The sequence below is a fragment of the Crocodylus porosus genome, unplaced genomic scaffold (assembly GCF_001723895.1).
Source record: "Crocodylus porosus isolate Cpor-Errol unplaced genomic scaffold, CroPor_comp1, whole genome shotgun sequence".
Taxonomy (NCBI): Eukaryota; Metazoa; Chordata; order Crocodylia; family Crocodylidae; genus Crocodylus; species Crocodylus porosus.
The window spans coordinates 16,968,616-16,991,251 of NW_017728921.1; the positions used below are offsets into that span (position 1 = coordinate 16,968,616).

Below are 22,636 nucleotides of genomic sequence, written 5' to 3' on the forward strand. Positions count from 1 at the left end.
GAAGCCAGGCTGGCAGTGGTGTGCCAGGGGTTGCTGACCCCTGGTCTAGCTCCTAGGGCACATCCACACATGCAGGCACATGCGCTTGCAGCAGCTCAAATAGAAGTGACACAAATTTGAGCTGGGACTTTTTGCTTCAGGGCACATGCCTGGACATGCATTTTGCTGTGGTGCAAGTTGTGCCACTTGGGTCAAAATAACCCTGTCTAGCTCCTCCCGGATCTGCCCTGGCCAACAGCTCTACAGCAGGGCTACATGCCCTCAGGAGGTTCTGAGGCCCAGCCACTTGGTTTCTGGGGACACTACCCCTTGTGCCAGATGGACTGCTGAAGCAGCATCCCCAGAAATCACTTTTTAAAATACCCCAAAATCCATGTTCTTCCACAAGTAGAACAAAAGACCACTATACATATAGCAAGAGGCATGGAGACCTGGGTCACAGCCCCAAGCTGCCTTAAAGCACAGTGTGCCGTGCAGCACCCTGCTGAGCAAGGCCTCAGCCACATGATGCAGTGGCGGCAGCATGGGTGCCAGGCGGCCAGGTCCAAGCCCCACTGCCCCATGCTGTGCAGGGGGAGGGGAGGGCTGCACCAGGAGGCCCCAAGCAGCCCCAACGGTCACTGCTACTGCTGGCAAGTGCAGGGATGCTGCGCTGGTGGAGGAAGCAATGTGGGGCTGGGCCAGGGGGCGGGCAGGGGACCCACTCCTCCCATGGGTGCCCCTCCTTCACCCCCTCCCACATCCTACTTGCCTGGCATGGGGCCCAGGTCCTGGTCACTGCAGCCTGCATTGCTGCCTGCCCTGCATGAGCAGGCATCATGCTTCAGCACTGGGGAAAGGGCCAGCCATAGAGACAGAAATGTTTCCTGAACATGTGCGTTTAGTACTTGACTCATCTTCATTAATAAATACTTATATTCACCACACTGGGGAGCAGTCCTGCCACTATCAACCTCTGGAGTTCATTTATTGGTCAGCCAGCTGATAATGGGCTCTCACTTCTTTGGTTATCACAAGTAGTTTTCCTTGAAAATTAGTCTTTGCTGCAGTACAAGCTCTATCATGCTAGGTTTCTGCCACTTGCCTTGCAGGAGTCCAAAGGGCTGATAATTTTGACACTGCACACTGTGTGTGGTTTCCTACCTGCATTCTTGATGTCAGTGACAATTTGCTGTGCCAGGCTTCCTGTGTAAAAGGCATTGGGTCCCTCATTAGCTAAAGTCTCATAGGTGTTTGCTAGCTTGGGCATCTTGATGACTTCCCCCTCCTGTAGGATTTTTCCTTCTCTGCAGAACACTTCACTGGTGGGGAAAAGAGGAGAGTCAGCTCTGCCCATAGCATTCAACCTACAGTACGTCAGCCTGACAGCTTCCCAGGGAACACAAATGGTAACTTTGGTGACAGAGCAACTGCTGTAGCAGCCACCTTAGGTCCTTGAATTTAAGCAACAGAGATACATGCTCTAACTCCAAAGCACAGAGGCTGCTGCCCATCCAAACTGCAGTTACAGACACATTTCTGATCCACAGATGTCAAAGCCCTTTGTAAATGGTGTGCAAATACTCCTCCCCTTCCATCTCTCACCAGGGAGTTTGAGGCACACAAGCCTGCTGGATGGAAGATGCAAGAGAAAAGCAGGGTGCTGGGAAGGAAGCTCAGACCGAGTGATCTGCTCCTGGCAGTATCTTCAGGGAGCAAAACTATGGAACTGAGAATTCTCCATCAGGGCTGTGCAGAGCCACTGCGAGTTTGAGAGGGGCACACCTTCACCTCCTTGGCCCAGAAGAACTGGATGCACCAGCATCACTCCAAAAAGCCCTCAGACCCTTGGCAAAAGAGGAGCCAACTTTCCATGGCCTAACAATTGGCAGAAGGGAATGCACCTCTGCAGACTCCCCAAAGCAGGCCACACTCATCCACTACACCTAAAGAAGGAGGAAGAAAGGCTGTGGCTTCGGCACATGACAAATGAATCCTACAGATTTACTGTCTGTTTAGTAGCTTCTAACTCTCCTTCACAAACACTCAGTCCCACCGTTCAGATAAATGCAAGCAATTTGCTCCCTGTAGGACCCAGAAATTCAGAATAGTCTTCCATCTCAGGTGCTACTCAAAACAAACAAATCTCACTGGCACCAAGATACTGACATTATTAACAACTAGCAGGTGTGGGAGGCCCAAGATCATCCCTGGGAAAGTCCTCAATTTCACGCAAGTACAAAGACTAGCTATGGTGCAACTCTTGAGGTATGATGCAACTGCTTCAAGTTCTCTGTATGCCTGGCCTTCTCTGTGTTACCTACCACAGGGAAGGGTTGCTTTCAATCTTCTCTTTCCTTGATTTGATGGCTCCTGCGAGGCCTTTCCCAATGGGAAACCCTTCTCTTGCCAACTTGATGCTGGGCAGAAACAGGCTCTTCCATGCTAATCTGCCATGCCGTGTATGAGCCATTTCATAGCCTCGGATTTCTCCTGGGACTGCAATGGACAATCCTCCTAGAACAGACAGGGAAGATTTCAGGCTACTTGTGTAATACACAAAAGAATAAGGACAGCAGGGTTCAGTACACTGATTTCCTAAATAGCTTCTGTACTGAAGGAGGACTTTGCTACTATATGGGTGTAGCCTGCGTAAACAGTTCAGCCTATTCATACAGCAGCATGGTTTGACGCGTTGGTTTTGGTGTCTTCACACCCAGTATGTTTGCCAACCTCCTGAAGTATTTATCTGATAAAGCCAGTTCAGGGCTTCAGATTATGGAACAGAGCTGCCCAGCATAGCTGAACTGATTAAGCTGCTTATGGCTTTCAGCCCACAAAGAAGAGGAACTTCATAGTACAGGGCATTGTCTTGCCAGACCTGAACTGAAAACATTCATGCAGCTACCTGGCACCATGTGCTGGGTGGGGGGGAGAAGTGGGGAAAGGGAAGTGCAAGAGGGAGGTGGTACTAGAAGCAGAACACACCTGAGTGCACCAACAACAGGAATTTGCTTTCTTCTGTGCCTCAAAAGCATCCTGGGAGTCACTGGGTTAGTTGTTTCACGATATTTTTTTTTTAATAGTGATCTGCTTTTCTGGGCTTCTAGGTTACCAAATGAAGCCACCATTAATAAGGCTGTCAATTATAGCTCTTGTATTAACACAAATGCTAGCAGGAGCAACAGCACAGACACTTTTCTGCCAGCTGGGGGTGGGGAGGAAAAGTAGCAAATGTGTTATAGAAGGGTCAGACTTTGCCTTGCCAAGTTTTCTTGAAGTTCAGGATTGATCTACATTATCAGTTGCAGGAGTGAGACAACAAGGGCTGCTGAAGTTATGAGGGGACATTACCTCGTGACTTCTAATCAAAAGGAAATACCCAACAACAACAAATGCGAGGTGATGGGGATATCAGGGGACGCTGGGGCAGGAATCCCACCTGCCTGACAAGCCCAGCATTGAGACTAGAATAAGCAGAAGTGCTTTGAAGTCAGATACTTCAACAGCTCAAGCCTCCACTGACTGGAATTTGAGGCAGCTCCATCTGGCATTTCCTTACCTTTAAGGGAGAGCTCCGTGTTGTTCCCAAACATGTCCTGGGAGGCACCCTTTGGAGCCACCTCTCTTGCATTAATGATTTCAACTTTCCCTTGAAAGACAAGGTAGAGTGGACATTAAACAGCATGCTGGCTTTGCTTTACTCTACTCAGCACAATCTTGGGAGCCAAAAGCATCCAGAACAAACTCTTTGGTTGGGTTTGTAGCCTGAGCATACCCCACTTACACAAGCAGGGTACAAAGTTGGTATCTACCAACACCGAGATACAGTCTCATTCCTAGGTTTGCTCCAGACACACCAGTGACTCCCACCGCTCATTACCACCCACTTTACCTGTAGCACTGTAGATTGTGAGGAAGACACCCCCTCCTATTCCCATGCTGTGAGCATTCATAAGGCCCACACAGAGCAGAGCTGCAATGGCAGCATCCACTGCAGATCCTCCTTGCTGAAGGATATCCCTGTACAGCAGAAAGGAAGAAAATTCAAGTTTAATGACAGCCCAGCAGCCACCTCATTCATCACCATTGTCCCCAGCACACGCTCTCCTTCCTGGGTTTGACTGCTTCAGTATAGGCAGGAAGCAGCCTAGAGTAACTGTCTTTGTATTTTCTACAAGGAAGAGGATATCCAATCTGATGTGGCTTCCCAAAGAAGCCTGCAGACAAACCGCATATCCCCTCACAGAAACGTCTATTTCTTGATTTGCTCTCATCTGAAGGGAGATGCCTTTTAATTATTTAAGCAGCTTCCCCGGTGATGTGAGCTGAATAGACCTGAACTCAGACCAGTCTGAAAATCGTGCTGAGCTACTCAGAATTGCTTCGTGGGTTTTAGATGCCCAATTCGTATTAGTTTTAAATGAGAACTAGCCACGTGATTCCCTTCCTCCTCCATGTTCCCCCTTAAGAAAATCTTAGCCCCGCTGTCCAGGCTTTGATTGCAGTGCAATAAATGCATTTTAAAAACAGTGGGAACGTTTCTTTCAACCATTTACATGATCTCTGTGACTAGAATCTCCACCAGCTGTGAGCACCCTTAGACTGCCAGCAACATTTTTGTCCAGTATGGAGCAAGGCATCCCCAAGCCTTCACATCGTCCAGCTTAATCCTCAGGAATGATCAGAGACTGGTTTGTATGCCGCTCTGGCAAAAGGCTGTCAGGACAGTTCTTGAGCCACAGAAGCTTGGGTCCTCCATTTTGTTATAGGTGATAAGCGAATGCAATGAATAGAACAAGGACAGATACCTTCCAATTATCGAGCAATTCCCAGCATCTGTGGCCACAGCTGCCCTCCTATAAAGATATCCATCTTGTGCAGGGCGCAGCCCAAAGAACAGCCCCAAGAAAAGGGCCAGGCTCAGCAGGAGCAAAATCAGGACTCCAACCACTACATTGCGCTTCTTCATCTTTCTGTGGAGACAGAAAGGCACTTGGTGATTCTCCCATCTGCCTCTAGGCAACTGCTGAACATAATACCCAAGAGGATGGATCCAGCAACCTGTTTTCAGATGAAGTGAAAATTAGTTTCTTTTTATCTAAATTCAAACTCCGGTTTCTGATGCCCCCCCTTCAAAAGAATTACTCTGTTGCAGTAGGGATACCGTGAATGGATACGATGGGAGAGCAAGGAGACCATTCCATACAGAGAAACTAGAGACAAGGCCTATCCATTTGCAAAGGCAAGGGGTTGATTATCCAGGGGGGAGATTCTTCAGAAGGCCCAGTGGGCAGTTGAGTACCCTACTCAATTTGTCTTCCTGTTGTCTTCTGTGACTTTAATCATCCCTACCTTACTTAGCACAGAGAAAGCCACTTCTCGATAGGAAAAATGCATTCCTATTTAGTACCAATATTGCAAGAATAAGAGTCCAGACTGTCCATGAGTGGATTCTCTCCAATTAACTTTGATGGGATGTTTCAAACGTTTTGCCAAACTCCAAATCTATTATAACTTGTGTGCCCTTCATCCACTAACGCACAATTTGATCCAAAAATGCTCATAATTACCTGAGAAGGGTAGTTTTACTATAGCTTGTTGCTTTTCACGAACCTTTAGAGAATTGAACTGTGCTTTCAAATTCAAGTTTGCCTGGGAGCAACTGCAAAATTGCTCTTTGCCTTTGCTCACCCATATGGGAAATCTGCACATCTAATTCTTTTCAAACCCTCCCTCTCCCCATCCTTGTTTTTAAGCCAGGTTTCCATGGAACTTCAGAAATAGTTGCCTGGAAGTTCACTAAATCACTGAATTAGGAAATAGGACCTATCAAATTGGGAGCAAGTCCAAATATTCACTCACCTAGATTTTTATTAAGATCTCTTGTGCTGACATTATTATCATGCTTAGTTATATCCATAGAGCCTCTTTCAGGCTGAACACTGATTTCAATAGGCAGTTCAGGAATTTCACTTTTTTTTTTTTTTTTGAGTTAGTGCAGACTTCTCCTTTGAAAACAGGCCTACTCTCTCCACATAACTCCCCACCCCACACAAGCACTGTTTTTTATACTAATACAGTTATCTCCCCAGTTGATAAGCACTAGAAGGAGTCTTGGAGGCTCTTTGAACTCTTTTAAGCTGTCCCTAAGCTTTTAACCCAGCAGATATAGCTTTGAAGAAGTGTTGCTGTTCTAGGCAGAAGACCTAGACAGAATTATTAACAAAGCTGTCACCTAGGATGGAATCTATTTGACACATCTTATAAAGGGCATGTCATTTCAGAGAGAAGAGGCACCTGTAATTTTCTCAGAGAGAGAGCTGGGGAAGCCCCCGGTACAGAGTTTGAGTAAGTAGAAATTCAAGCTGCAAGTTTCTGTCAATAATTCCTGGGGAGAAACCAGAAGGCTTTGAATTCTGGAAAAAAAAAAAAAAGTGGAGAAATTCCAGGGTAGGATTACACTTCACCTGCACCCAAATGCTGTCATGTGTGGAAGAATTAAAGTGTCCCAGACCACCAGCAGCTGCACCCGCTCTGTGCAAGGTCACTGGTCAGTCAGACCTGCACAACATACATTTTCTCTCTAGACAATGAGCAATGTTGTCCCACTAGACTGTTCCAGAAGCAACCCACCATTATAGGCACCACCTACTCCCTCAGTGTGTGCACAGAGTATCCCTCCCAACTCACTTTCCACAGGCAAAGGCAGCTGCCTGCTCTGGCTGCTTTTCTATGTTCCCCAGTGCAGAGTATGACTCCCTTGTCCCACCTCTCTGCAAACTGCACCTTTAGGCGTCACAGTGCACCCACGCCCAGGACATCACCCCAGAGATGAGCACTGCACTTCACAATCGAGCCCTGCAGAAATCAGTGGTAGCAAGAGACTCCTTCAGCTACCCAGGGCTTATCACCGCTGCATGCAGCACAACTGGGAAGGTGGCTACATTTCACAGCTGCCACAGGACCCATTTCCTTATCCCAGTCAGGACCCTGCTTTACCAGAAACCCTGGCAAGTATTACTTCTGGTGTATTGTCTTTGGGTGTTTGATTCTTCTGTCCTGAACTGCATGGATTAGTTAGATTAAATACATGTAGTCTACTTTGTGCAAGAGCTAAGATACCCATTACCTTACCAGATCATCTGCTGCATACAGAGAGACGCTGGTCAGAGGCATTGTGTCTGCAGGGCGAAGGGACCAACCCCTCCACGGCAGTTGATCAGCCTCAAGGTGCAAGGTCACGTTGGCTTTCGCTGCCCTGTGGCAGAGGGCTTATGCAGGACCAGAGAGCTGGAGGTTGCTGAAGGCTACAGGCCAGACCAGCTAGATCAAACCAGAGTGTTTGGGTTGTCCCATCAGGGGAGGAGTTAGCTGAACACGCCCCCATCATTCAAAGTCTGCTCCCCAAGCCCTGTATCTCCCGGTAGCAATTATTCTGTTAATCCCATTTGCTGTGCTGAGAATTTTCCATCTTTGGGTAACACAGCTCATTACCAGACTTTAATCTACTGCATGCACAGTTATGCCCATGAATTTTAACTTCAGGCAGTTAATGGTGAATGGAGGAAGCTTCTCTTTCTAGGTTCAGAGCTTGATTTAAAAATTAGAGGCATGTTTCTAGTGCAGAGACTATAATACAGGGAAACAGAGCAGCCATTATTTCTCCAACAATAGCTCCCACACAGGCTTGGATTTTAAAGACAGTTTTGTTTATTGGCAGGGAGTGTTCAGCTACAGCTCTGGCAGCAACCTCCCAGCTTCGTAGGAAACACCAGGGGATCTTTATCTGCACCCAAGGCAGAAAGTAATTTGTGTCATCTGAAGGACAGTGTTACTAATCTCACAGCATCAGCACCAGTACATTTGCTGGCCCAGATACGGGAACTTTAACCCATAAGCTTTTGGTTTGGGGGCAGGGGAAGCGTGGGCAAGGCAGGTCTGATGTAGCAGTACCCCTGGGTTCAGTAAACAGCAAGACACAGGATAAGACTTACCTATCCTGATCAGACAGACTTTGATGGGCAGAAAAAAAAAAAAAAAAAATCGCACTCACAACAGGTAAGAGTGTTTTATATTAGGTTTTTTAAAGGGACTTCTTTAATACTTCTCACAGTTAATGCAAGCCATGCAAATACCAAATCAATATGCATCTTCCCCAAACCGTAAAATAACCAGATTACACCCAGCTGCCGTGTGACTGCACAGGGAGTAAAAAATCTAATACACATGGGTTGGGTACAGTCAGTCCCTCTATAGACAGCCACCTCAAGAGGAAGGAGGAATAAAACCAAGAAATGACCCCTCCATTGCTAGTACTCCTAGGGGAGCAGATTTGGAGAGAGAGACATGGATGACGGGGCAATGCCTTGCCTGTGTACCTAGGAGAACTTGCTGGCGACTGTGCTTCCCAACACTCCTCTCAGGTCTGGGTCTGTCGGACTCAGTTGAGCTCTATTATGAAGCATTACTGTCAAACCCATTCCAGCACCCTACCTACTGCCTCGAATTCAGTTCACAAGCGAGTGCCTGGTATGTTCTGACACGAGGGTCTTGCCCATGTAGGGAAGGTATGATGGGATCCAAATGGTCATCTTCTTTTATTGACTAATATGATCTAGCAAGAGAATCCTGGGGGAGCAGGTACAGTACACACAAGCACGTGGAAGGGAGGAACAGGGTGCTGAATAGACATGGACTGACATCCAGGAGAAATGGAAGCCATTGTGATAAAAACGAGGCTGTGAGAAAAGAATCGTTCCAAGGAAGAGTGCAAAGAGAAAAAGTTGGCAGCCGAAGAGAGACAGAGGATGGCAGAGAGGAGCAAGTTACAGGGGGCAGAGGCACTCATGAGTGAAACCAAGACTGGAAAGAGTTCTGCAGGTCGGGAAAAACAGGCCCCTTCCTTAGGCTATGTAAGCTCCATCTAGGGTGCTTTGCTTGTTTGGGCCCAGCCACTACAGGAAACCATCCCTCAGATACACAGGACAGCCTTCATATCTGCAGCTATGTCCCACATGGTTTCTACCCAGACAAGAAAGGAGCAGAAAGGTTTTCTTTGCTTTGTACAGACTGTCAAAAATGCTTCAAGTCCCATCCACTGTTATGGCCACTCATTCTGTACTTACCTGTCCATATGGCCTCATGGTAGGGACAGCAACATTGTGCAAACAGCCTAGTGTGCTCCTTCTGAACTGAGCTCCATTCTGCAAAGATTTATTACGATGGCCATCAAGTACCACTGCTGTGTGCCCATCTCGGAAGCAGCCAGCACTCAGACTCTCTAGCATATTGTCTTTTACAATTGGTTTTAACCTCTTGACCCTCTTCCTGTATCCAGCTCTTTGGAAATGCTGTTAGTATTTCAGTCAGATACCATAGCTCAGCAGCAGGGAGACTTGGAGACAGAGGGGCTATAAAGCAATTAAAGGCAATACAGTTACTTCTCACTGATGTTTGGGTCTGACACCATCCAGGAAATTCAAAACCTGGGTTGGCATTCTGTCTTAGTCCATGGGGAGGTAACAGGAGAAGAACAAGTAATCCAGAGTTTGCCTGGATGAGCAACTTGAATAAGTTGCATTAGTCTGTGATGCAGCCTTCACAGCCTTGCTCAAACATGCCATAGCTTGTGAATTAGAAACATCTCAGAGTAGCAGCCTAATTAATGTCAGCAGAGGATCCAAGTTCAGGTCCTTAGCATCTGTGTCCAAAATGCTGGGAGCACTGTAGAGAAAGGAAGCATCCCACGATGCTCTCTTCTGGCCAAGCAGAGGGAACAATGAAGAGCTCTGACAAGAGCTGTAGCCAGCCCTCTCTGTGCCAGGGGATAGGTCACTACACGCTGAGACTTCCAGAAGGGAGAGGAATCCAGATGGATTCATGCACTCCTCTGCTCCACAGAGCTAAACATTTTAAGAATTTAGTATTTCCTTCAGGGCACCAGCAGGGCCTCTATGTAAATGCATGCAACTTAAGGTGTCACGTCATCCTTTGTGCATCTAGGAGCAGGAACAGCGACTATACCCCCCACTCCAAGACTCCCCCTGCCACAGGGCGGGCAACCTGTCCCATGGGAACCGCAGCCAGGGACTCTGAGTCCCTGGAGCAGGTAAGAACCCCATGCCCCCTCAGTACCTTCTCCCTTCCCTTCTGTGCTCAGCAGCACATCCCCTCCCCTCCAAACCCCTCCCCCATAGTTTTGCCCAGCACCATGGATGTCCCTGCTATATACAACTGCCCTGGAGGTGGTGGAAACTCCAGAGCTGCTCCTGCCCTGCTCTAGCCAGTCTGCACAAGGGCTGGGCTCAGCCAGGGACAGTGGTGGCAGTCACAGGCAGGTTTCTCCTCCCTACCCAGTCCTCCAGGTGCTCCCTGCCAGCTTGGGAGCAGGCTCAGGGAGGGGGATTCTGCCTGCCACTGCTGCTGTCTCCAAAACAAAACTGGCTGCCTGTCTAACCTCCCCACAGCCCTGGATGGAGCAGGGCAGGAGTGGCCAGGACAGCAGAGGCAGCAGGCAGGCTCAGAGCTGTAAGTACAGAAAGCTCTAGGGCTCCCCCTGGCCTCAGATCAGCCAGGGACAGTGACAGCAGTGAATGGCAGAGGCAGGGCAAGGGAGGGGATGCCAAGAGGGGTGGGGATTTTACTTTTTAAGTGCCCAAACTATAGGTATCTCTGGCTGTTGTTCCCCCAACCTGGTCTGAAAGTGGGGGTATGACCACACCACAGCACCCCCTCTGGATCCATCTCTGTGTACACCCAAGGCGGCAGAGCATCCTCTACTGGGCTACTGCAGACTGTCAATAAAAGCGGGTGTTGCAGCTTAGAGGGAAATCCCAACCATGGCAATGGGCAGTGCTATGGTTAGGACTGAATACGTTTCTCATGGGCCAGCTTTGCCCAAAGCTTCAACCACCTCATTTTAGTTTCACACCCCCCCCACCACCACCAAAAAGAGCCCAATGTTCACAAATCCCCATCCTTCAAACATGCCACAGGATTTATTTTTGCAAACCCATTTCTTCCAGAGGGCCCAGCAGCCAATGCTTAAGGATTAGCTTAAAAACTGACACACACATCTGCAAGTCTAACCTCCAGAGATGACAGTGGAGCTTTCAGAAAAGTTCAGCTCTATTCCATCTTAATCCAAACAGTACCAGATCTTAGCCTACCAGTTAGATTAGGGTTTTTTAATCCCTTCACTTGTGGTTGACAGTGACTTTCCTCACCCTATATTAATACTTGTTACTTCTTTTTCCAACAGAGCAACAGGCTGTAGGAATTGATGGAATACTAGTTATTTCATTCTCCTCTACAGGTAGCTTCGATACAAAGGCAGTTAAGTGCTAAATTAAATAACCCATCATTTCCTTGTTCTTCATTCTCATAGTGAGCACACTTTGACTCCATTTAATAGAGGAAACAAAGGATTCCTCATCCTTGCAGCCCTTTATCTCTAGGAGTTTATAATTGTACCTAATTAGTCACCGTTTAAATCATGGGATACAGGGGCTCTAATCAGGCATTCACCCAAGCCCTTCAATTATAGTCAGGGCAAGGGCCAGCAGCCTCTTTCTTTGTGGGGATAATATCTGGATCCATCAACCTCTGGGCAGCTCATTATCTGTAGTGATTCACTCCACAGGATGTCTTCTAGCATTAAAGACCGCAGGACAAAAACATGCAGAATATAAAAGAAAAGCACAATGCCAATCTCAGATGATTTCAGGTGTCCCCTACTCTGAGCAGAAAACATTCCAGACTGTTTGAACCTCACAACAACCTTTTCAGTCTTTGTTTTTATACCTATTTTGGGAGGTTTGTTAAGGTTTATCTTTGTGTAACCCTTGCTAACTCCTGGTGGTCTTTTCCCCTACCTGGTGGCTAGAATAAGCCTAGTGGTTTGTCCTTACTACTGCTTCTGAGCTAGGAGTATGGTCCTTTAGCTCTGGCAGAAACAACTCATGTCAGATCTACAGACCAAGCCTTCAGTCACGTCATTTCAACAGTGACACTGTCTCCAACAGAGGAAACAGATTCCTTGAAGTATGTACTTTGGATTCTTTGATAGTCACACAAAAACTAGTGACCCCACACCAATAAGGGACTTGTAAGGAACTAGTAAGAACATGTGCGATTCAAGTCTGTCGAAGGCCAATATTGTGAGCAGTTAATGGATATTCTCTTTCCTCCAGGTAATATGTGCGTATTACCTTTTAGACAGAGAACTGGCTTTTTATTGAGCCTGTAGCCTTAAAGTCATAAGTAGCTATGGCTTTACTACAAACATACCCATATCTAAATATTTGTGCAGACAGAAGTATCCCATAAATCAGAAGCACAAAGACACAATAACCCAACCAAAAAGACACCCCCCCTTTCTCAAGGCAGTCAAGTAACACAAATGAGAAACATTCGCTTTACTAACCATTCTTTCCTTAATATTCTCCCAGGTAAATGGGACTTAGCTGTCTGAACAAGTCAATGTGTGGGACAGAGCAACCCTGCTTTGCAACCAATAATATGTTAAAAGGGACAGCTTAATCCCCAACCAATCTTAAAATTTACTTTTGAGATAGTAGCACAAAAAGGGCTTCTGTCATGTGGCTGTACTGTGCTACCAAATAGGAAAGCACAGTCCCTTCCCCAGTGGGCTTCTTAACCAAATACTGGTCTTTGGGGTAGATCTTGTGGCACTTCTCCTTACATCTTCAATTTGGCCAACATGCACTTCCCATGTGTAACCAAGCCCAAGCACCAGAAAGCTAAATCTGCTTCCTCTCTTCCTGGGCAGTCGGCTCCTGCTCATTAGTAAGGAGCCAATATCTTTGCATCCATACTAAAAGGAGGGATGGCCTTCAGTGAAGTAAAGATATGCCCTCCATAAATAGGGCATAGAGTGTAACAAAGTCCAGAGGTAGCCTATCACCTGCTTATCTTGAAATATAATCGACTAGAACCAAAGAATTCAGTTTGAACAACATGCGAGATAACTGGCTACAATGCTGCCAGAAGCAGTAAGTCACAATTGGTTTTCATGTGGATAGTGCATAGAGAACACTATTGCAAGGTAAGCATAGAAAAATCTACCTTTTACACTATGCTCCCTGATGATTTCTAGTTAAGGACCACCAATATGCAAGACTGGAAATGAGAAAACAAAGTTTCTATTTCCCAAAATGACATTGAAGGATAAAATGAACAGTTTAGAGGGGGTGCTTCAAAATGAATTCTTATTTGGATTTCCAACTGTCAAATCAAAAGGATTCTTCAAAAGAAAAAAAATGAGATGCTAACAATTTGATGAAATAACATCTGATGATGTAAGCCACTGCTTACAAAAACTTATGCATCTCTGATTAAGTCAGTCTATAAAGTACCCTGGCTTTCTAACTAGATTTTAATGTCCAAAACAGCACATCAAATGTATTTATATTAAAACAAAAATCACTATAGAAGGTTCTTTGGTATTTAAAACCAATTTAAATAAATTACATTTGAGTCATAAAAATATTTTATTTTAAAAAGTATATATATATATTAAAAATAAATAAATAAATAAAATCAGCTTTTAATAAGAGTCAGACCTCTCAGTCTCAGAAGCAGCCAACTCTATTCCAGTTACTCATCTTAGAGAAAGTCTACAGCGTTTGACACCTGCAAGCACCAGGTAATTCTTTACTGAGGGTGCCCTCTGTTACTTTTAGCTCTTGCAAGTGCTTGCAAATCTATCAGCTCATGCGCTTCCATGCAAATCCTGTTTGCTGCAGTCCTTTCATGCCTTTTTTTTTTTTTTTTTTTAAAACAGAGAGTTCCCTTCTAAATGCACACATATCCACTTATTGCTAGCAAGAACCACTTACCTTAAAAGCTCTGTGATGCATTCCAGTGTTTTTGATGTTGTGTAGCCTTGATCATTGAGATAAATGGCCCAGCCAGTCTCAGAGGAATACATAAGTAGTCACTGACTGGCTGAAGAATCAAGAACCCACATCTTAACATTTCTTTAGTGCTTCTGAAAGGTGCTGCATCAATAGTCCTAGAGATTGAGAGCTCAACAGTACAGGACTAAAACTTCCCATACTAAGTCTCTTTGACTCAGTTCAGATTGAAAGGATGAGAGTTATGGTAATTTTAGGTACCCACATGGCCGTAATTACCTACTAGCTCAGCACTGACGGCTAGAAAATGTTATCTAAAGGTTTGCTTTTGGGAACTGGCTTGTAGGTAAATTAGATATGCATTAGAATAATGGTCCTGGGCAATGGCAAGGGTTAACAGATTTCTTAAAGCCTGTTTGTACCAAAGTATCCTTCAAGGCCCAGGTCTGAAGCCAGCAGACACACAGGCGGGGAAATTGAAGATATGTACAGTATACCCAGATAAGGGACTCTTTAGCATTGGCGTCAGGTCATAGTTCCCAACTGCAGGGCCCTTGGGATTTCCAGTTTTGGTAAACAGACCAAATTAAGAGGCTGGGTAAATAACCAAATTAAGTTGTGAGCATGTAAAGGGTTTGTTGGAACAAAGGAATATGGTGACACAGAACGTGGACAGTTTGACCACCACAGAAAGACCAATGAGATGGAGTCAGAGGAGAGAAAGAATACAGAAAGGAGGGATTTCAGAGCAGCAAATGGTCCCAGAGAGGGGAACCTGAGACCACCATGAACAGAGGGCATACCACTAGTCCATCTCACTCACCCCCCTGTGGGATGGGCCTCTGCCTTCAGCCTCCAGTCTGCTGATATCTGGCATTCAAGAAAGGACCTCAGGGTGCAGCTCACATACTGGCCAGATGTACCTTCCCCCTGTGACAGCTCTAATACTGGTAGATATAGAATTGTTTGTATTATTTTTATCTGCTATCACTGTGTAGCAATAAAATTTCCCTATTATAGAATGGAGAGGTCGTAGTTGGTCTGAGGATTTAGATCTGCCCAGAACAAGGCATCTTGGTCCTAAATCCAGTGCCAACAAGCACCTCACAAACACTAAAGCATTTAACCTGTATGGTACGGCAAGCCAGGGTACATGTTTACAGACTGGGAACCAAGTTAGAAAGTTTAAGGGTCTGCATGCACTACAGTCCAGAGGCGTGACGGCAGCTTACATGAACACTTGAGTTGATTTTAAACTAAACTAACTAGTTAAGGGAACATAAGCCAGCTGTGGACCCCATGTTTGGCACCTGATGCCCATGCTGCTGCAGCTTATGCTGCCACTGGTCCCTGAGCGAGCTAGTTTAAAAGTAACCGTAAGTATGCACATGTAGAACTGTACATCTGGCCAACAGCCTAAATGACTCAAATGACTGCCCAGCCATCCTGGGAAGTCTGCAACAGCAGGGAACTGAACCCAAGTGTCCCAGGTTTGATCCCTAACCATCAGACTGTCCTTCTGGAAACATGGCAAAGAGCTAAAGCTAAATACTGTTAGGGTGTTAGCTGGCCATCAAATATTAGCATTTTCCTTCTACCCACGGGGATAGAATTCTAACTAGAAACCTACCAGTTAAAGGCTCCAGAATTCCCTTTCCACATTTCTGAGCCAGTTTTCTGACATCAAGGCAAGAGGCAAGCATAACAATTATGCTGGCTGGATTACAATGAAACATTAATGTTGTAGCTGGGTCAGACTTCTGTAAAAGTCATTCTGGAATAGGTTCTATGCTTCCTAGAGTGAAAGAGTCAGCCCTTTTCTGAAGGAAAGCATGGCCCAAAGTAGCAAAGGCTGCAGTTTTATTAAAAATTTACATTTGGTATCAGTATATTCATAATGGAATGCAATGATCTATTTCTAGCCTTGGAGATGCACAGAAGCCATCTGAAATGTACATAACTACTATTACCTCAAATGATGTAGAATATGACTTTCATTTCAAGCATATTCCTCAAGTTCTATGACACATCAGAAATATGAAGTCTGTCTATTTGATACATGTACCAGTTCTACTGCATAAATGTTGGGATTGCGCAAGATGAGAGCTGGCTTGGGAGAAAACGAAGGAGGCTTCTTTAGAAAGTAAGTACCAAAGAGACCAAATGCTGCCCCATAAAATTGCAAACCACTGTACTGCAGATTGAGAAAGGTATGGAGTAACTGGTGTTACCACCATTCATCTTCAACCATGTAACCCTGTCTGGCCATGTGCACTTCCTGTAATAAATGCATCTAAAGTTATGGATGTGCCAACTGTGGTTCCATAGACAAGGCTGTGATGAACGCTTGAATACACTTCTCCCATTCCCTCTCCTCTTTCAGAAGAGCAAACTCTTGTCTAGCACCTATACACATTTAAGTCTTCTCCTATAGGCTTCTTATTTGACTTCTCACTATTAAGTATGGAGTCCATTTTCTAGGAAACTGAAGATACGATACAGAGCTTTTCTATGGCATGGTATAGGCAAATGCTTGTAACGCAGCACCAAGTTTGATGATTTGGCACAACACTATCACTGGTTATTTTGAACAAGAATGTAGTTTTATGATCTTGCATGACATGATCTCTCACTAGTTTTAGGCCATGTCCATGACAGCTTCTTCTTCCATAACTAGGGAGCTATCCTATTTGCAACGTTGCATTTTTCACAGAAACATGAAAAAAGTGGTTTCCACAAACTTTATGAAAATCATAGAAAGTTAGGATTGGAAGGGACCTCAAGAGGTCATCTAGTCCAACCCCTTGCTCAAAGCAGGACCATCCCCAATTAGATCATCCCAGCCAAAGCTTTGTCTAGCTGGGTTTTGAAAACCTCCAGTGATGGAGCTTCTGTACTTTAAAGAAGCCTTATTGAGAGTGCAGGAACAAACCATCCCAATGCGCAGGAAGACCAGCAAGTATGGCAGAAGACCAGCTTGGCTTAACAAGGAACTCTTCAGTAAACTAAATCACAAAAAGAAAGCTTGTAAGAAGTGGAAACTTGGACAAATAACTAGGAAAAAATATAAGAGCATTGCTCAGGCATGCAGGGATGAAGTCAGGGAGGCCAAAGCACAATTGGAGTTGCGCTTAGCAAGGGATGTGAAGGGTAACAATAACGGTTCCTACAAGTATGTTGGTAGCAAGAGGAGGATCAGGGAATGTGTGGGTTCCTTACTGAGTGGAGGAGGCAACCATGTGACAGAGGATGCAGAAAAGGCTGAAGTGCTCGATGCCTTTTTTTGCCTCGGTGGTGATCCCCATTATTTAGGTACATACTTGCCAAGAAAAAGGAAAACCTAAAAATAAAATGCTGGTTCCCCAGTGGTCCTCAGCAGGGTGGGTTTGATTTTAAAAAAATCACAATTCAAATCAATTGTAAGGAAGCCTCGATTTAAAAAAAAAAAAATCGGTGTTTTCTACAAAAAGTGTATTCTTGTTGTTTGATACAACTTTAATACATATTATTCACTACTCGGAGATAGATGTAGGTTTCTTTTTTAGAAGGTACAGACTATACAGTGATTTATTTTGATTTTTTTCAGATTAAAATAACCACATCACAATCTAGTTTTCTGATGTAGCTGCAATATTATTTACCAAAGCTGACTGAAGCCGATATTAGTGAAATCACTGGGTGGTGAACTATATGCAGTTCACTAGATTAATCATGGATATTTCTTCTCATCTTTAATTTCTTTTCTTTTACACCCTGGCAAGCCTGCTGCCATGATAGGTTTTCCCTTCTACCGTACTATTCCCTCACTAGATCTCAAATTGATGGAGAGGATATACTCAGAAATGTATCTTTCAAGACTTCTGGAATACTCTGCTCAAAATGTTTCTTTTTTTTTTTTTTCCCCCCTACTGCCCCTCCCTCCTTTCAGTTATCTCTAGACTCTTCCTCCTTGCTGCGATCTACTCCATCCCCAAGGATCCTCTATTTCATAGATTATAATCAGAAGGGACCCAATGGATCATCATGTCCAACTGCCTGCCCCTGGCAGGAAAGAGAACCGAGGTCAGATGACCCCAGCCAGGTGACTGTCAAGCCTCCTCTTGAAGACCTCCAAGTTAGGTAGGAGGAGGAGGTGCTGCTGTTGGCCCAGCCTAAACCCACAACTACACAGCACGCTACAGAGGGTACAGTCCAACAGGTGGTCCCCTACCTGAACCTTGTGGCCCTGGGGTCTGTGGCTGTGTCACCCTTGACTTCAGGAAAAGCAGAACTATGCCAGCAGCTTTGTGAATCCCATTCTACAGGTATATTTTGAGAGAAGAAGCTTGTCCCTCCATCAGGCTTCCAATGGTGGAATCGCCCGGCACCTAGTGCTTTGGAATAACTCTCCTTGCTGCCCCAAGTTCGGAGGAGGTGGAGAGCGTGCTAGGAGCAGGAACGGGAACTGTTGGCTGGAAGGAGGGACTATAATGGCACTAAGCGCTAACTCCTTTCATCCCCAGATCTCCAGCCTTTTCAAGAAGGAAGGAATTCTCCCCATTTTACAGGTGGGGAAGCTGAGGCACAGCTAAGAGGAGAAACTCCTCCAAGATTACATGTGCATTTCAAGGCTGGTTCTCCTACACGTTGCCCTGTCTGGGCCTCTGATTTCCTCCCCACAATCAGGTTTTGTCACTCAATATGCAACCTAACTGGCTTTTTGGGCTACAAATTTCTCTGAATGAGAAAGCTCTGCCTTTCGCAACTCCAGCATGGTCACAACTGCTATTCAAAGCAGCTCGGGTTGTGTACGCACAATAGGACAATTGGAGAGAGGACAGGTTGCAATATTCATTTAACTTCTTGAAACTTCGCACTTTTAGAGAGAGCTACAGGCTTGATTGTGTACACAAACTTGCAGAGAGGCAGTAGAACTGATGGGTAGGTAATCAGATCTGTTCTCTCTCATCTCCCCATACTGCTGTTAACAAGGATGTTATCTCTAGAGACAAATCCCCAGTTTGAGCACTGAAACTAAGCATCACAGGAATGCTTCATAGGATCTTCTAAACCAGCATTTCTCGACCCAAACGTGGGTCGCAAAAAATATATGAAAGGGTCGCAAACAAAGTTGACGTTAGAAACACATACTGAGGTTGGAGTTTCTGGTTCCAAGGGGTATTTTTTTAGTGATGCAAGTAGTGGCAGTTCAAATGGATTACATCTCAATCAACTGACAAGGAAGGACGCTCTGACATGCTGGTCACCTCTTTCCTCTACTACAAACATTACTATATCCAATTTCACTGTGCCTCAAAACCCAAATCCTAAAGGTTACACTGATACAAAGTACAAATTATTCCCTGCCACTTGCCCTTTCCCTGGCAGCAGGGAGAGGCAGTATCCATGGGTGCATTAGGCACGTTTTCTTTCCATTCTTTGCTTCAAAAGCAATTTGCTGATGGTGAAATACACAGTTTCATAGTGCTTAGGGCCAGAAGGGACCTAAACAGATCATCAGGTCCAACCCCTGCCCCGGGCAGGAACGAGTGCTGGGGTCATAACACCCCAGCCAAATATCTGTCCAGCCTCTTCTTAAAGACCCCCAAGGTAGGAGAGAGCACCACCTCCCTTGGGAGTCCATTCCAGAGCCTGGCAGCCCTGACTGTAAAGTAATGTCTCCTGATGTCCAGCCTGAACCTTCCCTCTAATCATTTGTAGTTGTTATTCCTAATAACCCCCAGTGGTGCCATGGGGAACAGAGCCTCACCCAATTTCTGCTGGTCCCCCCCGATGAGTTTGTAAATGGCCACCAGATCCCCTCTCAGCCTTCTTTTGTGGAGGCTGAATAGTTTCAGGCCCTTTAGCTTCTCTTCGTGGGGCCTGGCCCACTGCCCCTGACCATGTGAGTGGCCCTCCTCTGGACTGCACCCGGAATTGGATGCAGTACTCCAAATGTGGCCTGACCAACTCCACGTAGAGGGGAAGGATCACCTCACCTCCCTGGACCTGCTTGTGATGCATCTGGAGATGCACGACAAGGTGCAGTCAGCCTTACTGACCACTTCCTCGCATTGGCAGCTCATGTTCACACTGGAGTCAACAATGACTCCAAGATGCCTTTCTGCCACTGTTTTGACAAGAGGGGTATTCCCTGTCCTATAGGCGTGTTGCAGGTTCCTTCTCCCTAGATGCAGCACCCTGCACTTGTCTGCGTTGAATTCCATCCCATTCTCATCTGCACCTCCTTTTTCGCCTTTGGGCATTCCTGGATGACTTTGCTGAGGCATGGGGGTTTTTTTTAGCACTCCTGCCCACCTTGGTGCACATTGGGACTGACTCCCTTTGAGCTTGGAGGATCGTCTCCTTGAAGAACAACAGCCATCCCGGACTCCCATCTCACTGAAGCTCTGAGACCCCAATACCTCTTCTACTAACCTTCTTAGTTCACTGAAGTCAGCCCTCCTGAAGTAGAGGACTTTTGCCGTACTGCTTGCTTTCACCACCCTGCACTAGATAATAAATTCTAGCAGGTGATGATCACTGTCGCCCAAGTGGTTGAGTACCTGCAGACCCCTCACCTGAGGCAAGGACCAAGTCCAGGAAGGCATTTCCCCTGGCGGGACAATGCACCTCCTGGTTTAGGTGGAGGTCCTGTATCTCGGCTAGTAACCTACACGAGCAGTCAGGCCTGGCTGACTGCTCCTCCCAGCAGATGTCTGTGTAGTTTAGGTCGCCCATGACAACCACATCCTTTGACTTTACAGCCTCCGTGAGCTGACCTGAGAATTCGAGGTCCAGCTCAATCCCCTGGTGAGGCAGTCTGTAGAAGACGCCCACTATCAAATCCCTTTCCCCACAACTCCTTGCACTCTTACCCAGAGTGCCTCAGTTTGCCCCTCCTCTGACCCCATCCTGATCATCGAGCACATGTATTGCTCTTTGACGTAGAGCGCTCCCCCACCACTTTTTTCCCTGCTCTGTCTCGCCTGTACAACATCAACCATTTTGGTGTGGATATTTTTAAATAGTTGCTTTTCAGTGCAAGGTCCTCATCTCTGCAGCTCTCAGAACAGCCTTTCACCAACACACAATCAATCCAAGGTGACAGAATTTGCCACAAAAGCCCCAAGAGGCACCATCTGGGGGTCACTGACAAGAAACCACAGGTAAACAGACCTTCTGTTCAGAGCCAAGACAATGTGGGAATGAAAAATGTCTCTACCTTCCTGCCCCCTCAGTGTCAGATCTGTGCTTAATATACAGCATTTGATTTCCTCATAAAAAAGAAAAAAAAAAGTTTCTTTCCTTCTAACCCTTCTATTATAAGCCGATGTGGCCCAATATAAAAGGGCCCTTTCATCTTAACCTAAAGACAAGAGCATCCTCTAAGAGCAAAAATATTAAACTGATTTAGACAAAATGTCTAAGATTATTTGAAAGAGGCAACTTCAGAGAAAGAACCATAGTCAGTCAGACCCTGGCTTTCTGTAGCCTCCCTGGGATCAGCCCATGTAGAGAGCTCCGTCGGCAGAATGCTGCTATGGTTGCAGTGGACAAGTTGGACAAGTACAAAGCTATTCATCTGAAAGGGATCCTTGGGGAGATTTCATTTCTAGGGTCAAGAATAGGACTGGCTCCATTTTATACAGGGAAAGCTTTCCAGATGAAGTAATAACTCGCTACCAACCTGCAGTTTTGTTTTAAATGAAGTCGGGTCTTTCTCCACCTGGGAGCAAGACAAGACAAGCCTCTTCAGTAAATGGACAGAACCACCCTTTGAGATACATGTGCTATAGGGTGACCACTTTTTCAAACATGTCAGAGTAGGATACATGGTCCTACACTGCCGCCTCCCCCCTGCTCCCCATGGATGAGCCACTTATGGCCACCCCTTGCTCCCTAGCTGGACCTTGCAGCTACGCGTTCCCACCCTGGGCTGCATGCACTGCCCTGGCTGGGCAGCACCCCCAGCCCCAGGGGCCAACCCTGCCCCACCTCTTCGCTCATATTGTGGGCCTGAATCTTCCCACCCTTCCCATGTTGCCTATGCCCCCTCCCCTCCTCCCAGACTTATCCACAGGGGAGCTGCTCTCCATCGCTACCTGGCTGTATTGCTGGTAACATGCATGTGCAAACATGCATGTGGCACCCTGTGCATCCCCTTACCCCTCTCAGCCCCAAGCAGCCCTTTGCAAACTGGAACTCTGCCAGCCTGCAAAGGGAAACCAGCAGTTTCCTGTGTTTTTTCTCTCCTTTAAAGAAAAAAAGCCATGATTTTCTCCTTCAAAGAGAAAATCCAAGTTTTTTCATAATGAACAGAAAACCCAGTCCCCTGCACATGATTCTGGAATGATAGTTGCTATAGTTTGATCGTGTTGAGGGGAATCTGGGACAAGGCTGCCCTGGAGTCATTCAGCCCAGGGTCGTGACTTGATGTTTACATTTTGGGACTGTCCCACACAATTAGATGGGTGGTTACCCTAATGCACTCAGACATCTACATCTCAAGAAGCCTAAGTACATGTCACCTCACTCTCTTCCTCCTAGAGGAAGGATACCTGGGGACAGTTTATTTTCTTTCGTCTGCTGAATATTTTTCTGGGTCATTTTTTTTACTAGGAGTATGGAGTTCAGCAGAATGTATCCTTGAAGCACATCAGTGCAGTGTATCCCTGAGGGTTATAAAAAATGACTTACTATTACTAAAGAAGATGAGAGCAGCTGGTGAGATTTCCCTGGGTAAGCAAAGAATTAACTATAAATGCATTTATTTTATTCAAGCCTAGAAACCATGC

General features: G+C 45.9%; 1 protein-coding gene across 3 annotated transcripts in view; it reads right to left on the reverse strand.

The window, feature by feature from the left end:
- Positions 1-22,636, reverse strand: part of GGT1 (gamma-glutamyltransferase 1) — a 60,778-nt gene that overhangs the window by 12,756 nt on the left and 25,386 nt on the right. For 2 of the 3 annotated variants that reach the window (XM_019539147.1, XM_019539145.1), the window contains exons 2-6: positions 4,791-4,955; positions 3,875-4,002; positions 3,542-3,631; positions 2,304-2,496; positions 1,144-1,301 (exon numbers count right to left, since the gene is read on the reverse strand). In XM_019539147.1, coding sequence (XP_019394692.1) covers positions 1,144-1,301; positions 2,304-2,496; positions 3,542-3,631; positions 3,875-4,002; positions 4,791-4,951 — 730 coding nt within the window. In that variant the 5' untranslated portion in view covers positions 4,952-4,955. Of the gene's footprint in view, positions 1-1,143; positions 1,302-2,303; positions 2,497-3,541; positions 3,632-3,874; positions 4,003-4,790; positions 4,956-7,116; positions 7,265-22,636 lie in introns of those variants that run through there. The other variant, XM_019539146.1, reaches the window with a different exon arrangement.